The 25,100-nt window shown below is 42.2% G+C and overlaps 3 protein-coding genes across 3 annotated transcripts; 1 reads left to right on the top strand and 2 right to left on the bottom strand.

The window, feature by feature from the left end:
- Window positions 1–318: 318 nt before the first annotated feature.
- On the bottom strand, window positions 319–10,190 carry nup37 (nucleoporin 37). The gene is made up of 10 exons (XM_028398580.1): window positions 10,112–10,190; window positions 9,225–9,425; window positions 9,029–9,150; window positions 6,272–6,344; window positions 5,952–6,046; window positions 1,663–1,753; window positions 1,027–1,202; window positions 894–944; window positions 570–663; window positions 319–489 (listed from the first exon to the last, which is right to left on the bottom strand). Exons 2-10 carry the CDS (start codon window positions 9,378–9,380, stop codon window positions 376–378), a joined length of 972 nt encoding a protein of 323 aa, XP_028254381.1. The 5' UTR covers window positions 9,381–9,425; window positions 10,112–10,190; the 3' UTR covers window positions 319–375.
- Window positions 10,191–10,452: 262 nt separating this feature from the next.
- On the top strand, window positions 10,453–22,280 carry parpbp (PARP1 binding protein). Its single transcript, XM_028399410.1, has 11 exons — window positions 10,453–10,512; window positions 10,702–10,857; window positions 11,603–11,839; window positions 11,944–12,048; window positions 12,809–12,979; window positions 13,096–13,250; window positions 16,511–16,691; window positions 16,782–16,963; window positions 18,000–18,081; window positions 20,863–21,040; window positions 21,539–22,280. Exons 2-11 carry the CDS (start codon window positions 10,708–10,710, stop codon window positions 21,859–21,861), a joined length of 1,764 nt encoding a protein of 587 aa, XP_028255211.1. The 5' UTR covers window positions 10,453–10,512; window positions 10,702–10,707; the 3' UTR covers window positions 21,862–22,280.
- Window positions 22,281–22,366: 86 nt separating this feature from the next.
- pmch (pro-melanin-concentrating hormone) lies at window positions 22,367–24,162 on the bottom strand. The gene is made up of 3 exons (XM_028400036.1): window positions 23,914–24,162; window positions 22,525–22,666; window positions 22,367–22,416 (listed from the first exon to the last, which is right to left on the bottom strand). Exons 1-3 carry the CDS (start codon window positions 24,160–24,162, stop codon window positions 22,367–22,369), a joined length of 441 nt encoding a protein of 146 aa, XP_028255837.1.
- Between the last annotated feature and the right edge of the window lie 938 nt (window positions 24,163–25,100).

Raw genomic sequence — 25,100 nt, forward strand, 5'->3', positions numbered from 1 at the left:
AAGCTTCCCAAACAGCTGGAGCATCCCCATGCTCTTCCTGTGGATTTACAGAAAAATACCCTCTTGATAAGTTTCATAGAAATAGAGAAGCAGAGAGAAAACACCTGTCCTGTAGCACGATGAACACCAAGTGGAGAGCTGGCAGCGCTGCCTCCATGCATTCCTTTGAACTACAGCTCCCTTGGCAGGACATGACAGACAACTGATGTAACTTACTCTTCACAGAAAAGAACAAGCTCTTCGCACAGACCTCCTGTTTATCTGGACCTGAGGGGGTAGTCAGAAAAAAAGCTCAAAAATGCATCAATGCATTCCACGTAAACTTTTAGAAAACATTTTATTGAACAGAAATAGAAACAGGATCTAGTAAGACATCTACATTTCAGTCACCCAAAAGCAAAGTTTCCTGTCACCACCAACCACACACAGAGGTAGTGTCCGGTGCCAACTAAGGCCTGATCCGACTGCTGCGGACCCGATCATCACTGGCTGTAACAACATGAAACAAACAGTGTGACACAACAAGGCTAAAAAGACAATTATCTGATCGGCAAAAGGCACTCACTCACCTGTGGGTGGCCTAGATGGTGGATGAGTAACTGACTGCTGATCTTTCCTGGACACCCGGTGGTGGCGAAGAGGTTTTCATTGGCTCGAGACCACCTGAGCAGGTTTGCCACATGATTTTTTTTTATTCAAACGTTTGTTTATTATTTTTTCATTATTTATTTACTCTCAAGAAGTTATGAGAGTACTGCAACCAACATAAAATCTTCAAAAAAAGCTTCAACCTCTTGTCATCAATCTGCTTTGCTTGAACTAGCAGCTTCTGGGTGATTTTATATCTTCTTTCTACAACAACCTAAATGTTGATGAGTAAAGAAATTCCTTACTTGAATAGCCGTGCTGTGTCTATGTGCGCTGGTCTTTTCTCTTGTGGGTAACTGCAAAACATGAAAACATCATGTAGACACGTGCCAAAAAGACAACACATTATCATAACGTATGTGCCATACAAGCCCTAACCTGGAGCGAGTGATGTCCCAGATGAGCCAGTCATTGCCGGACACAGCACCGACTTTAATCGTGTTTGTGAGGCACCAATCTGCCGACATGAACGGTCCGGAGTCCAGAGACAGGATTGCCTGCTTGGTGACAAGGTCATAGAAACGGATAGTCCCCTTCTTCTCTGCCACCATTAACTGAAGAGGACAGAAAGCAAATGGTCTGTATTTATACGGCACTTTTCTACCTAGTCAATAGTGATTGACACTACTTCATATTTACCTTATCAAACACATTTTCACACCAATAATGCAACCACTGGGAGCAATTTAATTGTTGCCCAATGCCCTACCACTGCGACACACGTCGCGTGCACACACACACACACAGATACACACACAGGCTTAGAAGACGCGCCGCTGCTGCCGGCAGAAACAGTACCGAACATAGAGGTGGAGTTCGTTTTAGGGACCAGTTGCTCCGTTCTCTTTTTGTTTTCAGCCGTAGCTTCCTAACAGGGAGACTGTCATTGGTGCTCCAGCCCGAGTTCTTGCAGTTGTGGAGCACCTTATATGACCCCAGTACAATGGTAAACGTAGAGTGCACTTAGAAGTTTGACCTCCAAATAAGTGTGTGTGTAGGTATGTAGAATCCTACCTTAAAGACTTCCTCTGGGTGCCAGCACACACTGATGCCAGGAGAGCGAAGTCTGAGAATTATGCTTTCATTTCCATCCAGGTCCCACACCCTGCAGAAACAAATTCACATCAACAATTAGGATTAAAAGGAACACCAATAAAAACACAGAGACTGAGCTGTAACCTCATTTGGCCTACTTTGGTTTCATTAAACTAATGTGTGTGTGCTTGTGTGCATGAGTGCTGTGAGAACTAATTGCAAAAACCTGTGTGGTTGTCTCATTATTGTGATGGACTTAAATCAGCTTTAATTAGTAATGTTACAGATTGATTCTGCTGGATATGTGAACCGGTGTTGGCCTAAAATCCCAAAACAAAATCCGCTAGCCTTTAATTAACAACAAAAATCGGGTTTTAGAGAGCACTGCTAAAAATAGGGTCGGATTTTGAGCCACCCTTAGATACTTACATAACGCCTGAAAGAATTCACCTCAAACTTTGCTCTCTGAGTGGAGCCTAATCACAAAATTTCCTGATTCTCATGTAGACCTATTTTTTCATTAAATCTGTAGCTAAATGTGAGACACAACTGGCTTAAAGGGCATGCGATGACAGACGACAAGTCATCTTCCAACTTCATGTTTGCTCCTAATTTATCCAACTCCTGCCGGGGATGTGCAGGGTCGTCATGCTTTTCCAGGGAAAATGAGTTGTGTTCTCAGATTTGGGCCTTCAGCTGTGAAGACAGACAGACTAATGCTGGACTTCTCTTACAGAGAAAACGCCAGCCTTACATTACATTGAGCTGTGATAGCAGGGTAAGGATGGGTGTGGGTGGGGTGCTGCACCCTCGCCTGAGTCTGCGTTACGCTCAGCTTGCATTACAGCACAATTTTGCTGTGTTTCGCTGTGGGCGGCCCGCTGCCATTCACTTTCTGAGAGGGCAGCAAAGCGCACGTCAGCTGAGGAGCTGAAGGGCATCCTGCTTTATGCAAGTGAAACACAGATCAGCCTCAAAGACAGGCAGAGCCTGTGACCAATCCTGATTAAAATAATGGTAGCTCCAATGGCTGAATAAGATGTATAATAGCAAAAGCAGCTGAGGAACACCACGGATGTAATGAATCACTTGGAACCGTAGAGCACTGCGGTTCCTGAGACCTGGATCTCTGGTTAACCACATCTGAACTAGAAGAAAAGGTGGGGACGAGGGGCACAGGGGGAGACTGCAAGTGTTTCTGGGAATATAAAACAAATGCTTGTGAAGCATGGGAAGGCGCTGACTGATGAGGTCATGCAGAAGACATCATGTAATACAGCCCAAAAAGTACCTCCAAAGACCATCTAAATGTCAAGTGTGTTGTTGGAGAGATTGATGTCCTCAGTGGTGCGGTGTAGAGAAGGATATGCCCCGTCTCAGATGAAGACCACAGTAAACACTCAACTTTTCCTGCCTCGTCTCCCCTGCAGCAGGATAGAGTCCTGTCAAAACTCTTGACTTCTTTCCTCTGCCCATGTGCAGACTCAGCCAGAGTCTCCATCGTAGAGCAAGAGTGAGGCTGGGGAGGAAAAAAAAAAAAAAAAGAAAAGAAAAACCCCCAGACCACATCAGGAAAACAACAACTAAACCCTATTCTTTCAGACCACTAGCCAAGCGGGGCTCAATTGCACGCTACACCACCAACGGCCAAACTGTGGTCAACCACTCTGCCCTTCAAATGAAGAGCACCGGCTCCCCAAAAAAACATAACCTTTGCCGAATGAGGTGAAAGACATGAGACACGAAAACACGTGTGACCGCCTCTGATAAAACATTGTGTAATTGCATAACACAACATCAAAGAATAACACTCTGCTTCCATGTACAACAGAGTTGAAAAGGACATCTCAGTCCGGTATTGTGTTATCTAAGTGAGGCCAAAGCGTTACGGTTTGTCAGGGTTTCCCATAAGTGGAGGAAACGGGAAATGCCGTTAGCGCTGTGTGATCTGATTTATTGTAGAGAGCAGAGTAAATAATCGAAGGTGACTCTCTGGAGGGGAGAGAACTGGAATCAAACAATATAATCCCATCCCAGTGCCTCCAAGGGCCATCCTGTCTACATCAGCATCTACTCTAACTGGACCTTCTCAAGATTCAGAATCAGGCACAACAACATTTTAATGCAAGTAATCTTGCTAATCTTCATCAACAAAATATATATATATATATATATATATATAGTTTAAACAGATCAAAGTGCTTACCAATTAATAAAATTGCTGTAAAAGATGTAAACAACTATGCATGGATAATTTGGTTATTATGTATAGTATTATACACACTGGATATATGGTTAAAGCTAAATTTTTATGGTTAAAGCTAAATATTCGCTTATTATTAAGTTATCTGTATTAAATTGTTGAAATAGACAGCTAATGACACAAATAAACAGCCTTTTTGCTAGAAGGCGATACGTTCAGGCTAAATATTTTTGTTATGGCTAGCTAAACAGATCGAAAATGGTTTTAATAGTTAGCTTAAAGGTTTATCATCAGCTAAAAGTAATATGCACTAAAATATTGAAATAGCTGCATCATAATGGATAAATAGCAATACATAATGTATAAAATAGATAGATAAAAACAATAAAAATGGCACAAAGGTGCTATGTTTAAAGTTAACAGAGGGATGCTAGAGCTGGCTGCGAGTGATACATTAAACCACCACCAGTATAATGGAAGACTGCTGCTGGAGTTTGTCTCACACAACAATAGCAATGGAGGGAAAAAACAAACAGATTATCACTAAGAACAGAATAAAATGCCTTAAACCACATACATAAAGCAGCCGCAACAGCAGGTGTGCATTGTCCTGAGTTCAGCAATGAACTCGGTCAACCCCAAATCCTCTCACGACTCTGCAGTGTGCCCATGTGATCTCTAGGTGGCACATTTCCCCACAAACCCCACCCCGCTCCATCTCCACTGACACCATGAGTTGTTTAGACTACATCAGGCAAACTCCTCTGAGGAAGAGTGGAGTCTGCTTCCCTACCTAGATGCTGTAGGATCAGGTTGCACTCTGGCAACCACAGAGGTCCTGCAACGGCAGGGGACAGTGATGACAAAACTAAGCAAACTTATAGTAGAGCAGCTGCTGCCAAAGCCAACAGAGTGACGGAGAGGTCATGAGCCTATACATGCAGACATAAACCTCCCTCCTGTTTCTGCAGGACCACCTTCCTCCTCTCATTTCGCGGCCCAGTTTGTGTGGGCTGACTGGAAGGTCCTCTCCTGTTAACTTGATCTATCCCTTGTTCCGCCTCTGTCTTCCTCCCGCGTCCCATATTTTCTCAACATGACAGAATTTAAATCTTTCAGCAGATGGAGCGCACTCCTGTTTTCTCTGGCCGCACAGTGGAGGGAGGGGAGGAGGAGAGTGGATGGGAGTGGAGGAGACTTGTTCTGCTCTGTGCGATCTCAGATGTGGTCGGACAGGACAATCATCACACTGATGACGCTGTTTTATAATGACTAATTAACCAGCTGTTAGATCTGAGATACATCAGATGTTTCAGCACTGTGGTGGACCTAGTTTGTCTGTGGCTTGCTGACTATGGTTGCTTCCATTGTTAATTACATTGCAAGGGATAAGTTTTGATGGCTTCAAATTATACGACAAATTTTGTTTTGCTGAGTTAGAGTGCACTCTGCTGGGAGAACTATGTAATGACACCCACTATAAATTAACCTATGTATATTTTTCTGCATTGTTTTTTCATAAAGCGGGTTGTAAAAACAGGGCCCACTTCAACAGTTTATTAGCATGCTGCTAATTAACTGTTGAAACATCTGAAGCTAGTAGACTTACTGTAGCTAAAACAGGCTAAATGTGTAAGAGTATTCAACAAGCTGAGATAGCTAAAAGTGAGGTCTAAGCTCTGCTACACAGGCCTGCATGTTGCAGGAGAAGCAGATTCAGGATGCACGAAGGCTGTCCCTGTATTGACCCCTGACACACTTTTTCCCTCCTCTAGCCTTAATTGAAAAGGAAAATTTGGGGACCTTCTAACAGGTCCCCCTTAGAGAGGAAAATCTTTGTGCAGCTAATTGGATTTCCATATTTAACCAATTAGATAGGAAAGCTACAAAGCAGCTCTGTGCTTGCGCACAGTCACACTGGAGCATGTTGTGCTTAGCATCATGTTTCACTGTGGAAACACTGTCAGGGCTTTCTGCACCATTAACAGAGAACAGAACTGAAAATCAGAAGCCGGGAACACACACACACACACACACACACAGATGGAAATAAAACGGTTTGGACCTGCAAGTGTGGTCATCACTGACGGAAGCAATTTGTTTCCCCTCCGTGGGCTCAAACACCAAATGGTTAATGTAGCTGGTGTGGCCCTCCATCACCTAGGAAACATGATAGAAAAACAATGTGTCAACAAAAACATAAAACATATGATTACTATTGTATCAAACCAGTGTTTCATTGCAAACTTTTGTACAGCTTTGCTCTCTGTGTGTGAGGTTACATTTCCTGTATCACTAAGTACTGAATGTCAGCGCTAGGAAGAGAAAGTTTGATGCCAAATGACAAGCGGAGTTCTGGCCAATGTGCTCCAGATGTTGCACTACCTTGACTTCATGCCTATCCTGAAGATCAGAAGTCAGCAGGCGTAGCTTTCTGTCAGCTGCAGCAGTGCACAATCTGCAAAGAGAAAGGAAGAGCAAAAGAAAGAGCGCATACAAAAATAAACAAAGAGAGAACATCAAAACAGAGTCAGGCTGACAGACGACATCTCCTTCTGCACACACGCCCGGGCTGACACCTCTAGATGAGCGTGTCGAGTGTGTGTGGTAGAAACTTGGACAGTGATCAGTAGAAATGCTGCCAGGGAGATTCTAATTGCAAGCTAAGATAAACACGGAGAAAAACAAGATTCCTCACGCCATTTACGCATGTCTCTGTTCAAAAAACCTGCACGGAGCCAGGCAGAGGACTTTCCCTCTAATCAGTCCTCGTATATACCAGCGCCTGCAATTATTCACACAATTACACTAACTCACTTATGACAAGAAAAACACACACATATCACCAGAATAAACAGACAGCGGTTCACACATTCTCAGTCGCAGGCACAGATGGATTTGGCATGATGTCACTACAAACACCCTTAACGTGCTTCAGGGTTTTTACAGCTACAGTAGATTAGATTATATTAGGATAGGCCGGCTAGCCCTGAGAATCAGTGTTTGTTGTTAAGCACAGAACACATGCTGGATCTTCTCACCTTTTTAATTAAATGATAAGGGAAATTCTCACGGATTTCAGCACCACAACAAAAGTGAGATCTTGTCATGAGTCTGTCTCACTGAGACAACAACTCATGTCAAAAATCACCTTAAAACAGTGATATTCTCGTTGTCAGAGGTGTCATCATTAATGCAGGAACCTTACACTTATGGCAAAACCCTCTGACATCTGGCCCATGTCTTCAGCCACAAATTTTATCCATCTCCATTTAAACAGTATTCTAAAATTCTTTACTTGGACTTGACCTTGAAGAAACAGGATATAAAAAAATAATTAGCCTACACCTTTCTTGTTTACTAGGTTGAGTCTAGTAGTACAGGGCACACAGGAAACAAAGACAGTGAGTGAGGGACTGGGGACACTGCAGTTATTTGGCAGTCTTCATAATATAGGTACCAAGAGTGAACATTACATCTTGGTATTCATGTGATGTGAAGTGCAAGGTATGTGATCTAAGTGATTAATGGCAATCATATAAGGGCATCCCAGGGTATGAACCCTGACCTATGGCATGTAGCATCACTGGTTTGAGTCACTTTACTAAGGACTCGCTGACACGTCTGATGTTTCGCATGTTATATTCATTAAATGACAGCCAGCTCTCTGAAACAATGTGCATTTCTGTATGTCTGCTGTGGTGGCAGCTTGACCCCCCTCTCTTCCCCCGCCTCTTTTCTTTCTCTCTCTCTGGGCCCCTGCTTGAGGCAAGCCCGTGAGAACGCTGTACTTTTCCTGGAAGGCGCAGCTACGTGCAGACCGAATAGAGAGATGGAACCTGAGTGGGTAGTCATCAGCACAATAACATGTGCGCACGTCACAGCACTGGCTCGAGGGTCCTGTGGAGTAAACCACAGAAGGCCTGGAATTATCGCTGCCTTTCCCTTTCAATTACAGAAAGCCTAAACACCTCCGGAGGGACTGCAGAGCCTTCCCATTCACCACTCCAATTAGGCGGAAACTCTTGCTTTCTAACAATCTGCAGTTAGGCTACTTCCCTACAGTCCACAGCCACCTGAAATAACTTGGCTCACATCCTGGCAGCTGCAGTGTGATAGTGAGATACAATGATGAATACGTTCACACGGTGCGGCTGCTCCGCTTTCTCTACAACCGCCTCGTTTTCTGGTCACAAGAGGAGTGTTTGGAATAATTATATTCTTATGTTAAAATACAGAAATATCAGGTTTCTACTATGGAAGTGAAGAAAGTCTGATGTCCTCTTAAATAACAACAGGTACAGATGTGCCACCATACACCCCATTCTGAATTTGAGAAGTCACGTTTTCCCTTCTAACAAAGAGGAATTTATTTACCTCGAATATGTAAGGCATCACTCAGCACCTCTTATCTGGTATTCCAAAACTATGCATTACTTTATTCCAGTCATTGGTTACAAGGTTCCACACTTTTGCTTTAGACAGATAATTTGTCTGATTTTTGTTAGTGTAAAGCTGTAACACCAGCTGTGGCAGCTGTATGATAGACATACTTGTTCACACCAAAACAGTTGTGAAAATACAGTTTGGTTGACTTTTTTGACACCACATGCTGTTTAATTTGTTTTTGATTGATTAGACCAAGTGTGAGTTTGTTCAAATAAACTGCATCAGAGCAAACAAATGAAAGTTTGTTTAAATTAAACTTAAAACACTTGGCAGGAACAGATCTTATTTATTAAATAACAACTTATAAATACAATTCTATTCTATTCTATTTATATAGTGTTTTTTTACAATCAGAATTCTCTCAAGGTGCTTTACATTCACCCAGAGCCTGAACCCCCTTAAAAAGCAACAGTGGCAAAGAAAACTTTTTAACAGGAAGAAACCTTGAGCAGGTTCTCCCTTATGAGTATAAGGGAGAACCTTCCTACTGATAGCCGGCCAGGTAGAGTAGGAGAAGAAGAGGTAGACAGGACAGAGAGCATATGAGAGCGAGAGGAACAAACATCATACATTAAAACTACTTCACCCTGTCATTAATTAAATCAAATAACGATCCAGCTGGAAGGTGCTGAAGGCAGGTGTATGTTAAAGTTTCCCCCTGGGATTAATACAGTATTTCTGAAAGAAAAGTACCTGATAGTAGGTATCCTGTCCAGTCGAGATTCACGACTCCACGCCAGAGCATCAACACGCAGCCCATGATGAAATGCTTTAAGAACGTTAAATTCCACTCCCTCAATCTCCACATCTTCCTCCTGTGGGAGCAAGTGTGTGTTCAGAAAACATTGTGCTATCTGTGTACTACATTGTGTTGCACTGCATGTCTCACCTGGAAGATGCAGGTGCCCACTACGACATACTGGTTTCCACCATAGGCAAGAAGAGAGGCAGGGGTACCTGAGCTGAAAGGGCTGAATTCCACCACGTGAACATAGTCCTCGCATTGCACTGTGTAGCTGGGACTGCGGCTAGAGTCCTCCTGCATGGTGTGTATTGACAAAGCAGGCTGCAGATCACAGCTTCCACAGTACTGCATCCAATCAGGAGACAAGATTAGACTTTTGCATTAATATACAGAGCAAAATTTATTCCAGACAAATCAATGACAAAAAAAATCCTCAACCTTTTAAGACTAATCTTAAATCAGATATTCAACACATACCACAGTCAAGTAAGGATCTTAGAACTAAATTTGATTGTAATATGTGCTTTGTTTGCTTGATATGGAGACATATCTTATATGTCTCCACATCTCCATATTTTGAGGGTACAGGCACACGTGGAGTGTGCTAGTTTATTTTAATGAACTACACTATTAATCTTCAATCTGTAAAATGTCAAAGACAAAAACGACCTCTTTATGCAAGTGTTCAGTAAAATGCAGAAGACGATTGTAGGTGAATTTAAATAGAGTGGTTTGTTTTATGGTAATTTCATACAAAATAAAGTTTGATCGCTCTCAAAATCAAACTAATACATATGTATTTTATTTCGTGAGTTATATTCACAGCTCCTAGTGTTAACCTGTCTTCTGTCAGGCATAAACGTGAGTGCCGTCTGGCTGCAATGTGAGTACTGCTAGCTAGCAATTAGCCAAACAAAAGTATATCTCGCCCGTTTTCATAGTTTAACGTCAAAACTGAAAACGTAACAGCTGGCACATACTGCTAACAGGTCATTCCGATTCAGAATACAGTCGTGACTGTAATACATTACCTTCTTATTTTCAATGAATTCGCTGAATCAAATGCTGCGCGCGTTTGTGGTGTTTTTAGTGTTCTTCCGCGTACGACACAGACTATACCATTAGGTAGAAATGTGAGGGGGGTGGAATCACACAATGTGCATGAAATCATCAACACTATTTCACGAAACACGACAGTAAAATTAAAATAAATAATTTTAAATTAAGTGACAAAAACCATATAGTGTTATTTTGTTGCGCTTTATCATTTAATTTATCTAAACAAAAACTTTATTTCTTAGTAGACGCCCGCCGCTGTATGCTACAAATTGATTGGCCGGGAGGCAGAAAACGTCATTGAGGATTTAAAATTTCAAAACGGCAGCTGTTTAACGTGGACGCAAATTTTCGGGAGACTGGACGAAAAACAGAGGTTAGAACAATTTAATCATTATTTTCTGCGAGTCTGTACTAAACTGTTAATAATACATGTGTAAAACTGCTCTTACGTTGCATCGACATCGACGTATTTTTTAATAAAATAATTGTTAGCAGTTGTTTGCTTGAGGCCTACGCTATAAGGAAGAGTTGAGGCAGTGTTCCCTGTTGTTTCTGTTTTCAGTGTCTAATGGAGACATTAGAGGACCGTCTGAAGCTGATGGTGAAAACCTTTAGGAGAGAGTGCCACGGGGTTTTACAGTCTGAAAGGGCCACCATTCTTGGTGCGGATGGCATGCTGATGGTGCTGCAGCTGGTCATGGCAGAAGTTAACAAACGGGTAACATCTTTATTGAAAACAACACAATCATAGTTAGAAGCAGAGGACTCAAATATGGCTTTAGTGCAGTATAACACAGTTATGAAGACAGAAATAAATAACAAACAAAAGTTGGATTTTCTTCAATTTGTACAAAAGGACAAAGAGGAGCTGTGTCTGCCTTTAAAAAGCAGTTTTTCACTGCAGATCAGCCAAATTGTCACACAATATCTGTCATATGATTGCAGGTTGTAATCATGGCTTCCTAGTTGTGCTGAGGAGTGCAGGTTTTTTTTAAACAGATCTTGTTAGAGCAAATGCTTTTTGGATCTTAGAATGCATAGTGTTTGATAATTTGTGTTTTTAAAGTTTCTAGCGATAAGAAATTGAGAAATTGTAGCAGTGGCAATTTTGCGCTTCACAGAGTCAAAAGAAGTGGAGGCATATCAGTCCCAAGAAGCACTGCACTTTGCAATTGACGCAAATAAACCAAATTGAATAAGAATAAAACATTAAAATCTTGCTCTTAGTCTATAGCGAGATTATATAAGCCCAGTTCATATCATTATCATAGTTCAACTGAACCATCCGGCTGATTGTCATCACGTCGTTAACTGATGACATTACCACAGATTTCCGGCTGAGACCGCTCATGGCTTATTTTTGGACTGCAGCAGAAGGTCCTCTCCTTCTTTTGAACTGATTGGTTCCAGGCCTTTAGTAATTGCGGCGGCTGCTCTCACTGTTTTCTCTCTTCCTGTGACAGCGTGGCGGAGAGTTCAAAGTGGCTCTGAGTGATGTCCTGATGGCCTGGAAGCACTTATTGTTAGACAAACTTCACCTGCTGCCCCCCAGCTCTGCACGCTTGGAGAACTATGATCTCATCCTGGAGGCATACAAGTCCTTCCTGAAACGCTCCAACAACGTAGACCTGGTTGATGTCCTCTTCATGTACAAAAAGCTGAGACTCGCAGACATGGACCCAGAGGAGCCTGTGAGCCCGGTGTGTAGGGGCTGGTTGAAAGTGTGGATGATCAGATTGGCTACTGAGTTCAAGATAAGGCCAATCAATTGATCTCTGTAATACTTTTCTATTCTTTTACCAAGATCCAGCTGTTTGAGTTCCTATCGGGAAACATGGAGCTCTCACAGTTCTCAGAATCCACAGTCCCATCAACACCATCCAGTAAAGGCAGGCCCTGCAGCTCACAGGTAGGCCCGGCCCTGCTTTCCTGCATTAAGAAAAGGTGCAACTGATCATAAAATCTCATAGTAAATCCTGTCTTTTCACGTCATATAAAGTTGTTTTAGTAATATGACATGCTTTTCTCCTGCAGGCAATAACCCATGCTTTTACTTTTCCAGTCTTCTTAATTTCTGTCTGGAATCCATCCTGCTCTTATTGACAGCAACTCTATATCATATCACTCAGATTTAAGAGTGCAATGTGATTTCAATTACCAAGCAGATGTTTAAAACACGACACGATGTGGGACTGGACACAAGCTTCTGTAACAGTCTCCTTCTTCCTCTCTTTTTAAGCCGAGACTTGCTGCTGCATTACTAGTTAACGGTGATGTAATTTTTGGAGTTTAACACAGGCTTACAGCTGCTGCTTTTTTCAGTGTTTTTATTCATTCATTAAGGCTACTATCCAATTTAGTAAGATCTCAGGCAGAAAACTCTTAACTTAAATTAATCATTTTGAATTTTGAGAAAAGAGCTCTAGATGTTATATTAACAAAGACGTGACATCACAAGACATCAAAGAGCTGATCCAAAGGTGGATAGGTGGTGACCTATTACCCATGGTGTCATGCTTTAAATGTGTTTATTTCTGCTGTAATATAGGATATCTTAACATGGAGGACTGTGGAAACTGGAACTGCACTCAAGTGGTTATTTGCTAGCTGAAGCAGTCTGAATTTCTCTATGCTAAGCTAAAGTGTGTTTTTGTTATTGCTATAAATAGGTGAAAATGGCTGTAAGGCAGGTTTTTTGCGCCTATCTCAACCTTCTTGTCAACTCCAAAGATGACTTGGCCTTGGCACTGACCCTTGACGTTCCGAGTCGCGCTCTCGGACGACAGACATTTACCGACATCAAGCATGCTGCCCGTGACAACAATATGTCTCTCTTCTTGGTGAGAAAAGTCCACACGGATCCTCTGCTGACATATTCACACTTTACATCACCAGAAAACCAAAACTATGACTGGAGCAATTCCCTCTGCTGCAACATTTTCATGTTTCTTTGCAGGCTGTGACGTCTTTCGTTAGGGCCATCCAGCTGGGAGGGAAGGGCTACGCTCCATCTGAGTCTGACCCACTGAGAAAACATGTCAAAGGCCTGTCTGACTTTGTCCAGTTTCTCGACAACCTGGAAGAAATACTGGGAGAGATTCCTGACCCAAGGTACACAATACAGCTTAATCCAGACTTCCTCACGCTCCCTGTCTTACTGCTGGGTTTGAACCAGTTCCTCAATTCATGTGACAGTATTGAGTGTAAATTTTGGGAGGCCGGGATGTGCTCCATTCACAACGGACTGTAAATTTTTGATTCATTCCGCTTCAGTTTTGAATATTTTCCAGGTCGCAATTCATGTTTTCACCAGCAGGAAGAACTGGCTTAAATCAATTGAATATAAATGACAGGTTGGAGTTGTTTGGGATGTTTTTAGTCATTTTGATCAAAACCCAACTGTTTGCACTGCTTTTGCTAGGGCCTGTTAAGAACAAGGCTAAAGCTAGCAGACAATGTTAGCCAGTGTAAACTAAAAGAAACAGCAATCTCTAGCTTTATTTAGACTTTAAACCATTTTCTATCAAGTACGTTTTTAAATTTAGTATTTAATATGTTGCATCTAATTTTAGAAATAATATTAATAAAAATATTTAAAAAAAATTCTACCATGAAACTAGCAAAAACACTGCATCAGCAATGTGTTTGACAGAATATAGACCCTTTTTTTAACTACTGTATCCTTGAAGCTTTTTCAGTGGAGAAATCAATATTAAAATAAAAACATTTTTGAGTTTTTTTTTTTTTTTTTTTTTTAGAATAAATCACATACTGTTCATATAGTACAGTAGATTATCTTGGTAAATTCCTTTTTTTTTAATGAAACGTCATTACAATTTAAGTCCTTTAGGGTTTTACAGTCCATATATGTATTCCACTTCCAGAGAAATCATCCTGGGCTGATGAGAGGGGTGCGTAGTTTCCAAGAAAAGCGGAGCGTCTGGCAGGACCCTCAGTTGAAATATCATGATTTATGATTAAGTGGAATTTTCTTTGAATTGCTTCACTTCGTCTGCTGTTTGAGTTCAGGTTAAATTCTGATTCCTCCATGTTTGAGATGTAGATTCAGCACTCTGTGTGTGTCAGAGATGGTGCTGGTGGTGTGGAGGTGGAGGCAAGGGAGGTTAGGGGTGGGGGTTGGTGGGGACGAGAACACCTGTGTTCTGAAATCACACCTGTGATCATAAACTCCACCTGTACCACCACAGCTTGTTATTATTTCCTTCAAATCCCTGTAATGACTCCCATCTAAGCTGCTCATGATAACATTTGGATTGCTAAAGCATGTTCATCTCTGCTACATCAAAGCCCATCTTTGTTGAATAACCTGTTCACTTTGATGATCAAGCCTCGAGCCCCACAGATCACTCTCCATACCATTACAGATTATTTTGGATGAGTGTTTGGCACCACAACAAAAGTGGCTATCAGAAATGATTTAGCCGCTCAGTCATGTGAAGCCATTGACGGCACCCTTTGTAGCAGTCCCAGTAGCAACGTTAGCTTCTTTCAGTTGAGCCATAACAACACATTGAGATGTTTGTGCAGTTCACCTCTTGCTGCTCCTCTGAGGGTTCTCAGTTCATACAGACTGATGAGAGAGCTCCCGTCTGATGAGACACTGATGAACCCGGCCAACATGCATCTTTCAACAGGCAGTGCATTTACACTCTCAGTGGAGTACTGTATTTCCTCATACAAACACCTTCTGTGGCAAGTTCAGGGCCCCTTGTTCAGCGAAACATCTGTTTTCCCAAATGATTCTGTTACTGAGCCAGGTCAGGGTTGGACTGCCGCCTCTCCACCTTACTGCAATCTTTCTCCAACATGCTTTAGTGCACTCAACTATTAGCAACATATCACATTTGCAGCTCTCTATGATTTTTGGACCCCCAAAACAATAAAAAATTAAATGCGTCTATTCCCTATGGTGTCTTGAGTGCACACAGTTAATTTCAGCTGGATTGGATGAAGTAAGTGAGGCGTGAAAAGTTTTATAGCAGGGTCACAAATTACCAAAAAATGGCAACAAAAGTCAAAATGGCGGACTTCCTGTTGGGTTTGGGGGGGGGGGGGGGGGGTGATACAAATCTGGAGGTGATACATATGTGTGCCAATTTACATGGTCCTGTGTCAAACCGGCCAGAGGGGCTACGCGTTAGGGCAAAACATACAGGGAGTTCCTTTGTAATGGTGAATGGTCAACTTTGAGGCCACGCCCCCGCCACACCGCAACGCTTTTGTAAGAGTTTTGGAATGCGTCTATTCCCTATGGTGTCCTGAGTGGACACAGTGAGTTTTAACTCAATTGGATGAAGTATGCAGGGCGTGAAAAGTTTTGTAGGAGAGTCACAAATCGCCAAAAGTGAACATAAATTTCAAAATGGCGGACTTCCTGTTGAGTTTGGAGGGGGGGTCCAAGAGCCTTTTTTTGCATCTTGGGGTGATACATATGTGTGCCAATTTTCATAAGCCTACCCAAAACAGGCCACAGGGGCATGCAGAAAAACCTATGAAAACACAACGTTTTCATAGGTCAACGTCAAATCCTCAATATTGTTGTATAGATGTGTTTAGGGTCAGACTCTGATCATACATGTGACGTTTTGTACAGATCGGACAGTAAACACAGAGGTTATAGTGACTTCCTGTTTCCTGTGAAATCGCCAAACTTTGAGGCCACACCGTGAGACTTTTGTAAGAGTTTTGGAATGCGTCTATTCCCTATGATGTCCTAAGTGGACACAGTGAATTTCAGCTCAATTGGGTGAAGTATGCGAGGCGTGAAAAGTTTTGTAGGAGGGTCAGAAATCACCAAAAAATGGCCGCAAAAAAAGGGGGGGATCCCTAAGGTTTCAATAGGGCTCTTGCATCATTCGGTGCTCGGGCCCTAAAAAGAGGGGGAAAATGCTGGTGTTTGTCAGAGGATGGTCTGTCGGTGAGCGCAGTGACAGTGCCCAGGGTGACTTTAACATGGATTTGAACTATATTTTCTGCTTCGTAACTGTTACCATTGGCAAAGCAGTGTTACATTGAAATAAAGCTCGACTGGATGCTAACACTAAAAACAATTACTCTGAGCCCTTAAAGTCAAGTGTCCAATTAATTGGAAGTGAAGCTGCAGTATATCTTTTGAAGACATTCAGAGGAAGGCCCTGGCTTTTCTGGGTTTTCACTTTTGGGAGAGAGTTATTCATGTTGGCAAATATTGGCTGAACTCTTGAACACTAATAATTCCATCCAGATGAAAACCTGTGTGCAAAAAAATGAATCCACTCCTCTCCAAACCAAATGCAGCAGGGATGCACAATATTAAATAATACAGTAATAACACAGCTCAGTAAGTGTCCGTCACTTTGTTGGATTCACAGTGCGTGTGGAACCAGGCTGGTGGCCGCCATCAGGGCAGCGCTGGTGAAAGGGCGCAGCAGTGGAGATGTAGTGTACGCTGCAGCTGAAGAGACTGCAAAGGACCTGAAGGAGAGGATCTGCCAGCTGCACCAGACCCAGAAACACGCTACTGGAAGCAAGACCGGAATAAGTCCTGCCAGGGTAATGTATACAGCTCCAGTATAGGTCCATAGGTTCACACACTCCACTGCACACTCTGACAGAGCTCTGATTGTGTGTGTTCACCTCCAGCCAAAAGTGTATGCAATTAATCACGCCACAGCGTATGGAGGTCGGGACACTGTGAAGGTGCTGATGGCGCTGCTGGATGAAGAAGCCCTGACTCCTCCGTGTGTGAACAAGGCGGAGCTGCTGTCTGAGGACCAGCCAGTCCTTAGTGGAGCTGAGGGAACCTGTGTACTCATGCTGTTCAGGTTGGTCCTACAGGTTGCATATGCCATACATAGCATTTTTATAGCCCCACGCCCAGCCAGCACAGACCAGCACATGACTGGTAGGGTTAAACATGCACCCAATGTTTATATCTTCAACAATGCCTACTCTGCAGAACAGTAGAAGCAGACATTTTGGTCCCCAGGTCAAAAAAATTGTCTTCATTTAATGTGAGTTTGTGTACCTTCCCCTATAACTACTACAACTAAGGCAACTATTACAAGATATGTCCAAACTATCCATCGCTTCACATTGATTATTAACATAAAACACCATATGGTCAGTGACCCTTTGTGATTCACGTGACATAATCTAAATTGAAGGCAGATTCTGAAACTGCACCAATAACTTAGCTAGCCTTAAAAGTATTTAAATACAGAGTTTCTAAATGAACCGCCATGTTGGTCTGGTTTAATATTCAGGAGCACAAGAAATATTCAAGCTGCTTTTATTTTGGTCTCTAGAAAATTTGTAATGTCCCTTTTTTTTATTACTTGTTGGCATTTTAGTCAATAAACTGACAAGAGATGATGGTAGAACATTTTTAAACAAAAAAAAAAATTCTTTATCCATATTCATTCTTGGTCATAGCACTATCAGGGCTGAAGCATGGTGTCTGCTGTTTGCACGTCAGTAAACACATGTGCTTGTGTGAACAAAAAGCATTTGAATCAAAAGCGTGGGAATCAAAATCTTGAATGTGACTATGAAAAGTCATCAAAGTTTGAATTAGATTAGACTGAACTCACCACCTCAATGTTGAGAGTGGGGAAAAACCCTGAAGCAGCAATTAGACCAACGCGGGACTCTACCACTATGGAGGAAAATCCTCCCACATCTCACTGGAACACTTTCTCCGGTCGAATGTGAAATAAAAATAAAATAATAGCCACTGGCTTTGTATGTAGAGGAGGGTGATGCTTGTGAAAACCTCTTTTTACATGTTTTTGGTTAGTGTGACCATTTAACCTTCTAGCTTTTCTAATTTATAAACCTCTTGTCTTTGCCTCTTCCCAGATCCCCTGAAGTATCTACTGGATGTTCTCCAGAACCCCTGAGGAACCGAGTCCAGAGCCGGCTAGACCTGCTCAAACCCAAGGTAAAGCGGCCCCCTTTATCCAAGAGCCCCAAATCCAAACCATCAGTTACTTCAAATTGAATCAGATGTGCAAACACTGAAAATAATGTCTTTACATCCTGTAATTTCTCCCTGGTATTATATTATTTATTTGCTTAGCTGAAGCTCACATCTTAACTGACTTCCACCTTTCCCGTTTGCACAGCTGTGTTTTAGCTCTTCGTGTTGTTTTGGGTGTGCTGTTTAAATCTGTGTTATAAAATGAATTATTTGCGGGGGATTCAACCCATTAAGCAGTTCTGATGGTCCCTTTTCAGGGCCCGTTAGCTTACAGTGCACAATGTGGGGTACTGTGTATTTGATATCGATGTCTCTTCCTTTCTTCCTGGCTGCGAGCTCAGCTGTTTTCACTGTGATGTTTTCTGGAGTAAAACGATCAGGGACACTTGCCAGGATTCAACTGTTATTGTTCTGTATACAGTCCTAGGAAATGTGGCATTAATACAAACATATTAACATGAGTAAGGTTTTTTTTTTTTTTAATCAACAAGCCATGTCATTCCTCAACCCTAAAAGTAGCCTCCAGCAACAAAATTTGCCAAAATAATGATAAATTTGAAGATAAGTTGGTCAAATTCTATTTTAATCCTTGAAAATCAGAACTTTCACCTAATTATTGTCATTACCGATTGATCAATAATCCCAGACATGCAAAAAAAGACAACAAAGTACAAGCACCCAGCTTTGGTACCTATGTCAGCTCTGCAAGCACATACAATTTGCAGTTTGTTGCTACATCAGTAGCTACACGCAAAATGCAAAAGCATTGCATTGCATTGTGGGTATTGTAACAGGTTTTGACAAAGTGTGCAAGTTCAGCAAGTGGAACGTGCAACCTTACAGAAAATGTGTAGGATTACCCATGCAAAGTGAAAGGATAATCAATAATTTCACCTGAAAGTTTAACTTACTGGTCCTCTGTAGTAGACTGGATGTGATCAGAACCGTGTCCATAGCAACAGTCTGTCCTTCACATATAATAGACTGTAGAAAGCCCCAACTGACCAATCAGAGTAGAGACTATAGTTAATAAATCTCATGTTGTTGGTGATATTTTGACTTATACACTGCACAGATAACCTGCAGTAATAATTGCTGCATACTCTCCCAAATTGCTGTTTGACCCAGAAAACAGGATCAGCTTTAGAGTTCAACCTCACACTGCCCTTTTGACACGAAGCTGATCAGCTGTGTAACACCCCCCCCCCCTTTTTTTAAGGACATGTATGCTGAACACATTTTGAGAAATGGGTTTATTTAATTGAACTAGCAGATGTCATTTTAGCTCTCCACAATCTGGCTGCCTTCCTGTTCGAGTGCGCCGTAATGGTCCCTGGGCAGCTCACCGCTTCCTGAACTCTGTGAGCGGAAGCTTTCTGCATCAATTTCACTTTGAAGATGCCATATCAGTCGCGTAACTCGACTAGCAAGGGAAACTTGAAAGGTTATTGTTTCCTGTTGTCTGCTAAATGACTTTATCCCAGAGTTCTCTAGCGGTTTCATCATGCACTGACGTCAACTGGCACACACAGAGATGGACAGATTTAGTTTCTGCTTTTGGGACTTGTCCAAATCTTTTTCTCAGTGCCACAGATGATCCAAAACATAGGGAAAAAACCTAACTTAACTAAAAAAAAGGCAACCACTGCTCCTGTAGTGATGCTTATGAATAGACGCATTAGATAACTTAAGCATTTATACTTTCTTTCATCATTCATTTGTATCATTTCTTAATGGTACACCTGCTACTCAATCTCACTTCTGTCACCTGTGAGTGATATCACACATCAAAACACACTGAGCTGCAGAAATAACCTGCACCTGCTCCTGGAAGCACCATCAGGAATGTGATGGTCAGGTGTTTGTCGGGTCAGGCGGTGTGCAGGGGGTTATTTTGGGACGGCAGAGGAATGAGGGGCCGTCTGACCACACGGTGCCACGTTGGGCTCCCACCTGTTGTAATTGGATTAGGTGTTCCTCCATCAGTCACAGCTTGGCCGTGCTCACTCTTCCGTTCCCTCCCCATTATTTCTGATATGTTTTATTAGCATGCAGCCAGGGCAGCGTACATTTCAGGCCTTGTGGGCTTCTGTTGTTTTAGGTGCTCTTTTTAAGAAGTTCTTTTGAAAAGCTGAGAGGCTTTGATCCCTCTGTGCTTTGTGGACCCACCCAGCTTTTCTCCCTGTATTTTTTTTCCCCCTCACATTTCTCCCCCCTCATGTGGCCCACTGGCCTTAAGGGTGAAATCCATGGATTGTGATAATCCCAAGCAGACGTAGATCAAACAGTGGATGCAAAGCCGTGGATCTGTGTGCCCCTGGGCCAGGATTGTGGTCCTTAATATCGTTCACTTTCTAATAACTAACTTGGCTGTTCTGAGAAGCATATTAACGAAGTGCTGCACTGCTGTTTTAGACATAATTGTGATAGGATGAGTCGCACAGTATTTTGATTTGTCAACCTTTACTAAGGACATGAAGGCCAAGATGTAGTACAGTGGATGCCTGATTTGTTGATAGGAAGTGGCTTTCCAGGCATGCCTTGACATCTTTGTACACCTTCTTCTCAAATCCTGCATCTGTTCGTAGTTGCCTTTTGTAGCTAATACCACTGACAATAGCAGAGCTGCTAACATTTGGTGCTCGCTTGAAGCTGTTTAAAATCAGCAAGAGTAGAGTGTTTTCCTTCATAAAACCAAAGCTTTAAAACACAGAAAACAAATGCCTTTTTTGTGTATTTCAGCCCAAAGACAGAGTCATCCGATCTCAGTTTGCCTGCACATACAAAGATGAGGAGCTACCCCTCAACCATGTCCTGGACTTCCCGAGCACCAGCCAGGTCCCTACCTGTGTGCATCCAGCACCCAAACCCAAAACTATGACAGCTGTGGATGAAGAGAGAAGCTATGACTTAGCCACAGGTACAGATTTAACCTTAAAACACTACAGGTACTTCTTGTATTTTGCTGCAAGCTTAAAATGTCAACACAAGCTGAGCTGTGCTGCGTTCTTTCTGCTAGAATAGACCTCTGTTTCCTCTGACGCCACACAGCTGGACTGAGGCCCAGGCACACCTTCTTGGCTCTGGCCTTGAACCTTTCCCAGTCCCAGCCCTGGGACTGGTACTCACCATCAGCCATTAAATGAATCCCTATTCTATAAAACCTGCTCACATCTGTAGTAAAAACCAAACACACATTCTCAGACCTTTTGCCCATTTCCCCTTCTGCATTATGTTCCATGGGAATTCGGGCTCAGCTCCATCAGGTTTACATGACAAATGTTGAATTTCAGCTTCATAGAATAAACACACGCCGTGCTTCAACTAGCCGCTAACGTCAGCAATTTCGTCACCACGCTTTCTCTTTTTTCTCTACCAACTTGTCACACTTGCGTTTGCTTTGTTTCAACATTTGCAGCCAAGAATACCTCTGAATGTCCGAGCAAGGAGCACAGTGAGGTACAGCAGGGGGCTGCTCTCACGCAGAGAAATGGAAATGCCACAAACGGAGGCAAAGGTCCCGGTAACGGAAAGAAAACTGGCACTCAGAGGCAGAGCAAGGATAACAAGAGGAAGCAGCTGGATACTGACCAAGATGGCAGATCAGAGAATGAGCCTCCTGAGAAGAAACGGCCCACTCATGGGTCAGTCAAAGTGCCTGGCAAAAATGTCACCAAGGCGTCAAGTAAGAAGCAGCTAATAGCAGGACAGGGGAAGCTTACCAGCTTCTTCAGAGTCTAACCATCATCATTTGTACAAATTGAGACAATATGGACTTCGGTCGAATGGTAATCGATTAACTGTACTCAAACTGACGAGCCTTAAATATTCATGATGCCATATGGGTGTGCTCTTTTCATTTTTTAAAAGACACACAAAGACACAATTACTGTGTTGTCAGTTCAGGAAAATCAGTGCCACTCTGTCACCAATATGTAGTTAGTGCTAACAAGCTTTAGCATATTGGAACAGCTAACAAATATTAAAAATGTTTTCGTTTTGGTATTGGCATTGTGGGGGGAAAAGTTATGTCTTGTAGGGATGAGCCTGGATTTGGTCATTGCACTTTATCATAGTCATTTTTGCTTTTATTTACCCTGTGAAATTCCAGCACAAAAGCAACTCTGTCGTTCGTTTTTAATAAACTTTATTTTGTTTTACGGGTTTGTCCACTCTTCTTTTCTACAAGGAAATGCATATCAGTGTACAGGACATTTATGGGCAGGCAGCGGCACAGTAGAGATGCTTATACTTCCCAGCAGGGTCGGTACACTCTTCCTATCATACATCGCAGCACTGGAAAAAGAGGGGAAACAATACAAAAGATTAGTTTATACAAACAAATCTAATGTCTATTTTCTATTATATTTTCTCCTAAATCTGTGTGTCTCCATAAATACTCACCATCCAGGTCGGTGTTTCTACGATCTATTTTCAAACTCTGCTCAGCAGGAGTGAAGCTCAAGCTCCGGTCTAAGAGCAGAGGAAGGCTCCGAGTGAAGGCCGGGTTCAGCCCACGACCGTTGTGCCCTTTCAGCCTCGTGTCCTGAAACACCATATTGATCAGGGATTACATATGACACCCACACAATGCAGGATGTGAACTCTGGATATTAAATTGTAGCACAGGTGTTGGATCTGCCTTTACCAGCTGATCCAAGCCTCGGGAATCCCAAATGGAAGAAATGTGTACCCTGGTTTTTACTACATCACAGAGGCCTGTGTTCTTCCAAAGCTCTGGTTCACTCAGATGTCTTTGTTGCCTCCATCCTGGCTGCCTGTTCCCCATTACAACAGAGATAACTACCATGTTCATGACACACAGGAGATGCAGTCGCCAGATAAACTCCTAACACATCGCAGCTAAACGTTTGAGGTTTGAGGGAGCTCTGAGATATCATCATTCTTCCCACTGTGATTTCAATAAATCTTTATAGGCTTGTGATCATTTGACCTTTTCAGCTAATAGTATTTCCCGGTTTTCCTACGCTGCTGTAAAATACTTTTATAGATTTGTATGAAATATTGACTCAACAGTAGACGCGAGGACGGTGGCCAGTTAAAAGGGGTCAAGTGCTCAATCACAGGATGGAGATAATGTGCTCTTTGTTGTTGAACTGCGGTCAGTGGAGGTTGTTTATTGGAAGAAATATCGTACAATGAATAGTTATTATGCATGAATGTCACTGGCAGAATAGTATTACAGTAAGTTGGATGACTGCAGACAGTTTGTTGTAAAATACCTGGTAAGTTTAAATATTTACATGCCTTAAGGCCTACTCAGACTACTGATTCATGTAGAGGTTTTAGTTTGTACGTTCATGTTCAAAGATTTCTGACAATTGGATTTAATTTGGAGCTTTCAATGTATTTATAAAAAGTCACATATGATGTATGCACCAGAGTTAAATTATCAGTGCAAACTGTTAAAAACAAGGAAACACTGATGAGGGATAAGTAATGCATTGTGGGACGGGTAGGATGCTGCACTGTTGGGTTTGCATATTGATTAAAAATATAAAAAATAAAAACTTGTCCTCTCAAGTCCTCCATCTTTATGACAGAGCACTATTAAACTGACTCGCTGACAAAAAAAAATACATTTTCTTCTGACATCAAACATACTTGGGAAATCACATTACATCACATGTGATGAAGTAGTTGATAAACCACTTCATAGACTGGAAAACTATAGCTGTACTATAGCTGTGATAAAATAGTAATTTTCCCACTAAAAAAAACAAATCTTATAAAGCCTTCATAATAAGTGATGAAAAAAAGGATGGCACTTACTGAGATGACGATGATTTTAGGGCTCCTGTCTTCATCCCTGGTGTTGGTGTCCACCACGAGGTTCCGACGGTATACAGAGGGAACCACGGCTGGCTCGGTCAGGGACTCGTCACCCAGTATGGAAGTCAGGCCTTCCTGTTCCGCCACCCCATCCTCTGCTTTAGCTGCAGGCATGGCTACAGTGGCCGAGTGGCTGTTCAGCTCAGAGAACAGCACTAATGCAAACAGGAGAGAGTAGATGGAGATCATGGTATCTAGAGTATTTAGATTGTTCACGGATGACTGACGTGACTGAGCTCACTGCTGCTTTTTATACAAACGCAGACTGAATGTTGTCATCAACTTGAAATTGTATAAAGTAAAAAGACATCTTATCCCCAGCAGGGATGCTTCCATCTTTAAGAATGAAGGTTACAACAGGGTTAAAGGTCACAGCAAATGTGCTTTATCTCCATTAATAGGAAGGAAACGAATGAATAGGCTTATTTAGTGTGTTCAGAGATGAGTGATGAATTCAAATGACTAAAAAGGAAGAACATGGTGGGCTGTAATTTCCACCAGCTCACAGAGTGGGGTCAAGAGGACTCACAGAAGGTTGGGGGCAGGAAATATTTGTAGATCTCCTCCTTCAGCATCCACATGGTGAAATGAACCCAGCAGGTGATGGAACAGAGGCAGAGTGAGGATAAGAAGGACACCTGCTGAGTGGGTGCAAGTAGTCATCTCCTCTGAGCGGACAAACAAAATCTTCTGACTGACCATCAGTGAAGATCTGTAACACGTATGAAAGCCACCAAACTAATGATGATGATGCAAAAAATGATGAACGGAAGCAAAAATTACTAGCGCAGAATGTACTCCTGCTCAGCTTAATACTTGTTAATGTAAAGCTGTTGTAGCAGCCTGTTAGCTCGGCAAAGGTGAAAAGATCTGTCATGTGTGCACCACTAAAACTCACAAATTCTATCATATGTAACCTGTATATCACTCTATAAGGAAATTAACGGCCAAAACAAAAAACACATTTTTTATGTTAACTCATGTTGGAAAGCTAATGACTATTTTAGTCCACCTGGTAGCATCACACATATGCTAATTTGAGTCACCATACAGCCACAAATGTAATCACCAAAGTCAAAGTTCTATTTTTAACGTATGCAAGTTTTGTCAAACATAGATTTGTCAAA

The sequence above is a fragment of the Parambassis ranga genome, chromosome 2 (genome assembly GCF_900634625.1).
Source record: "Parambassis ranga chromosome 2, fParRan2.1, whole genome shotgun sequence".
Taxonomy (NCBI): domain Eukaryota; kingdom Metazoa; phylum Chordata; class Actinopteri; family Ambassidae; genus Parambassis; species Parambassis ranga.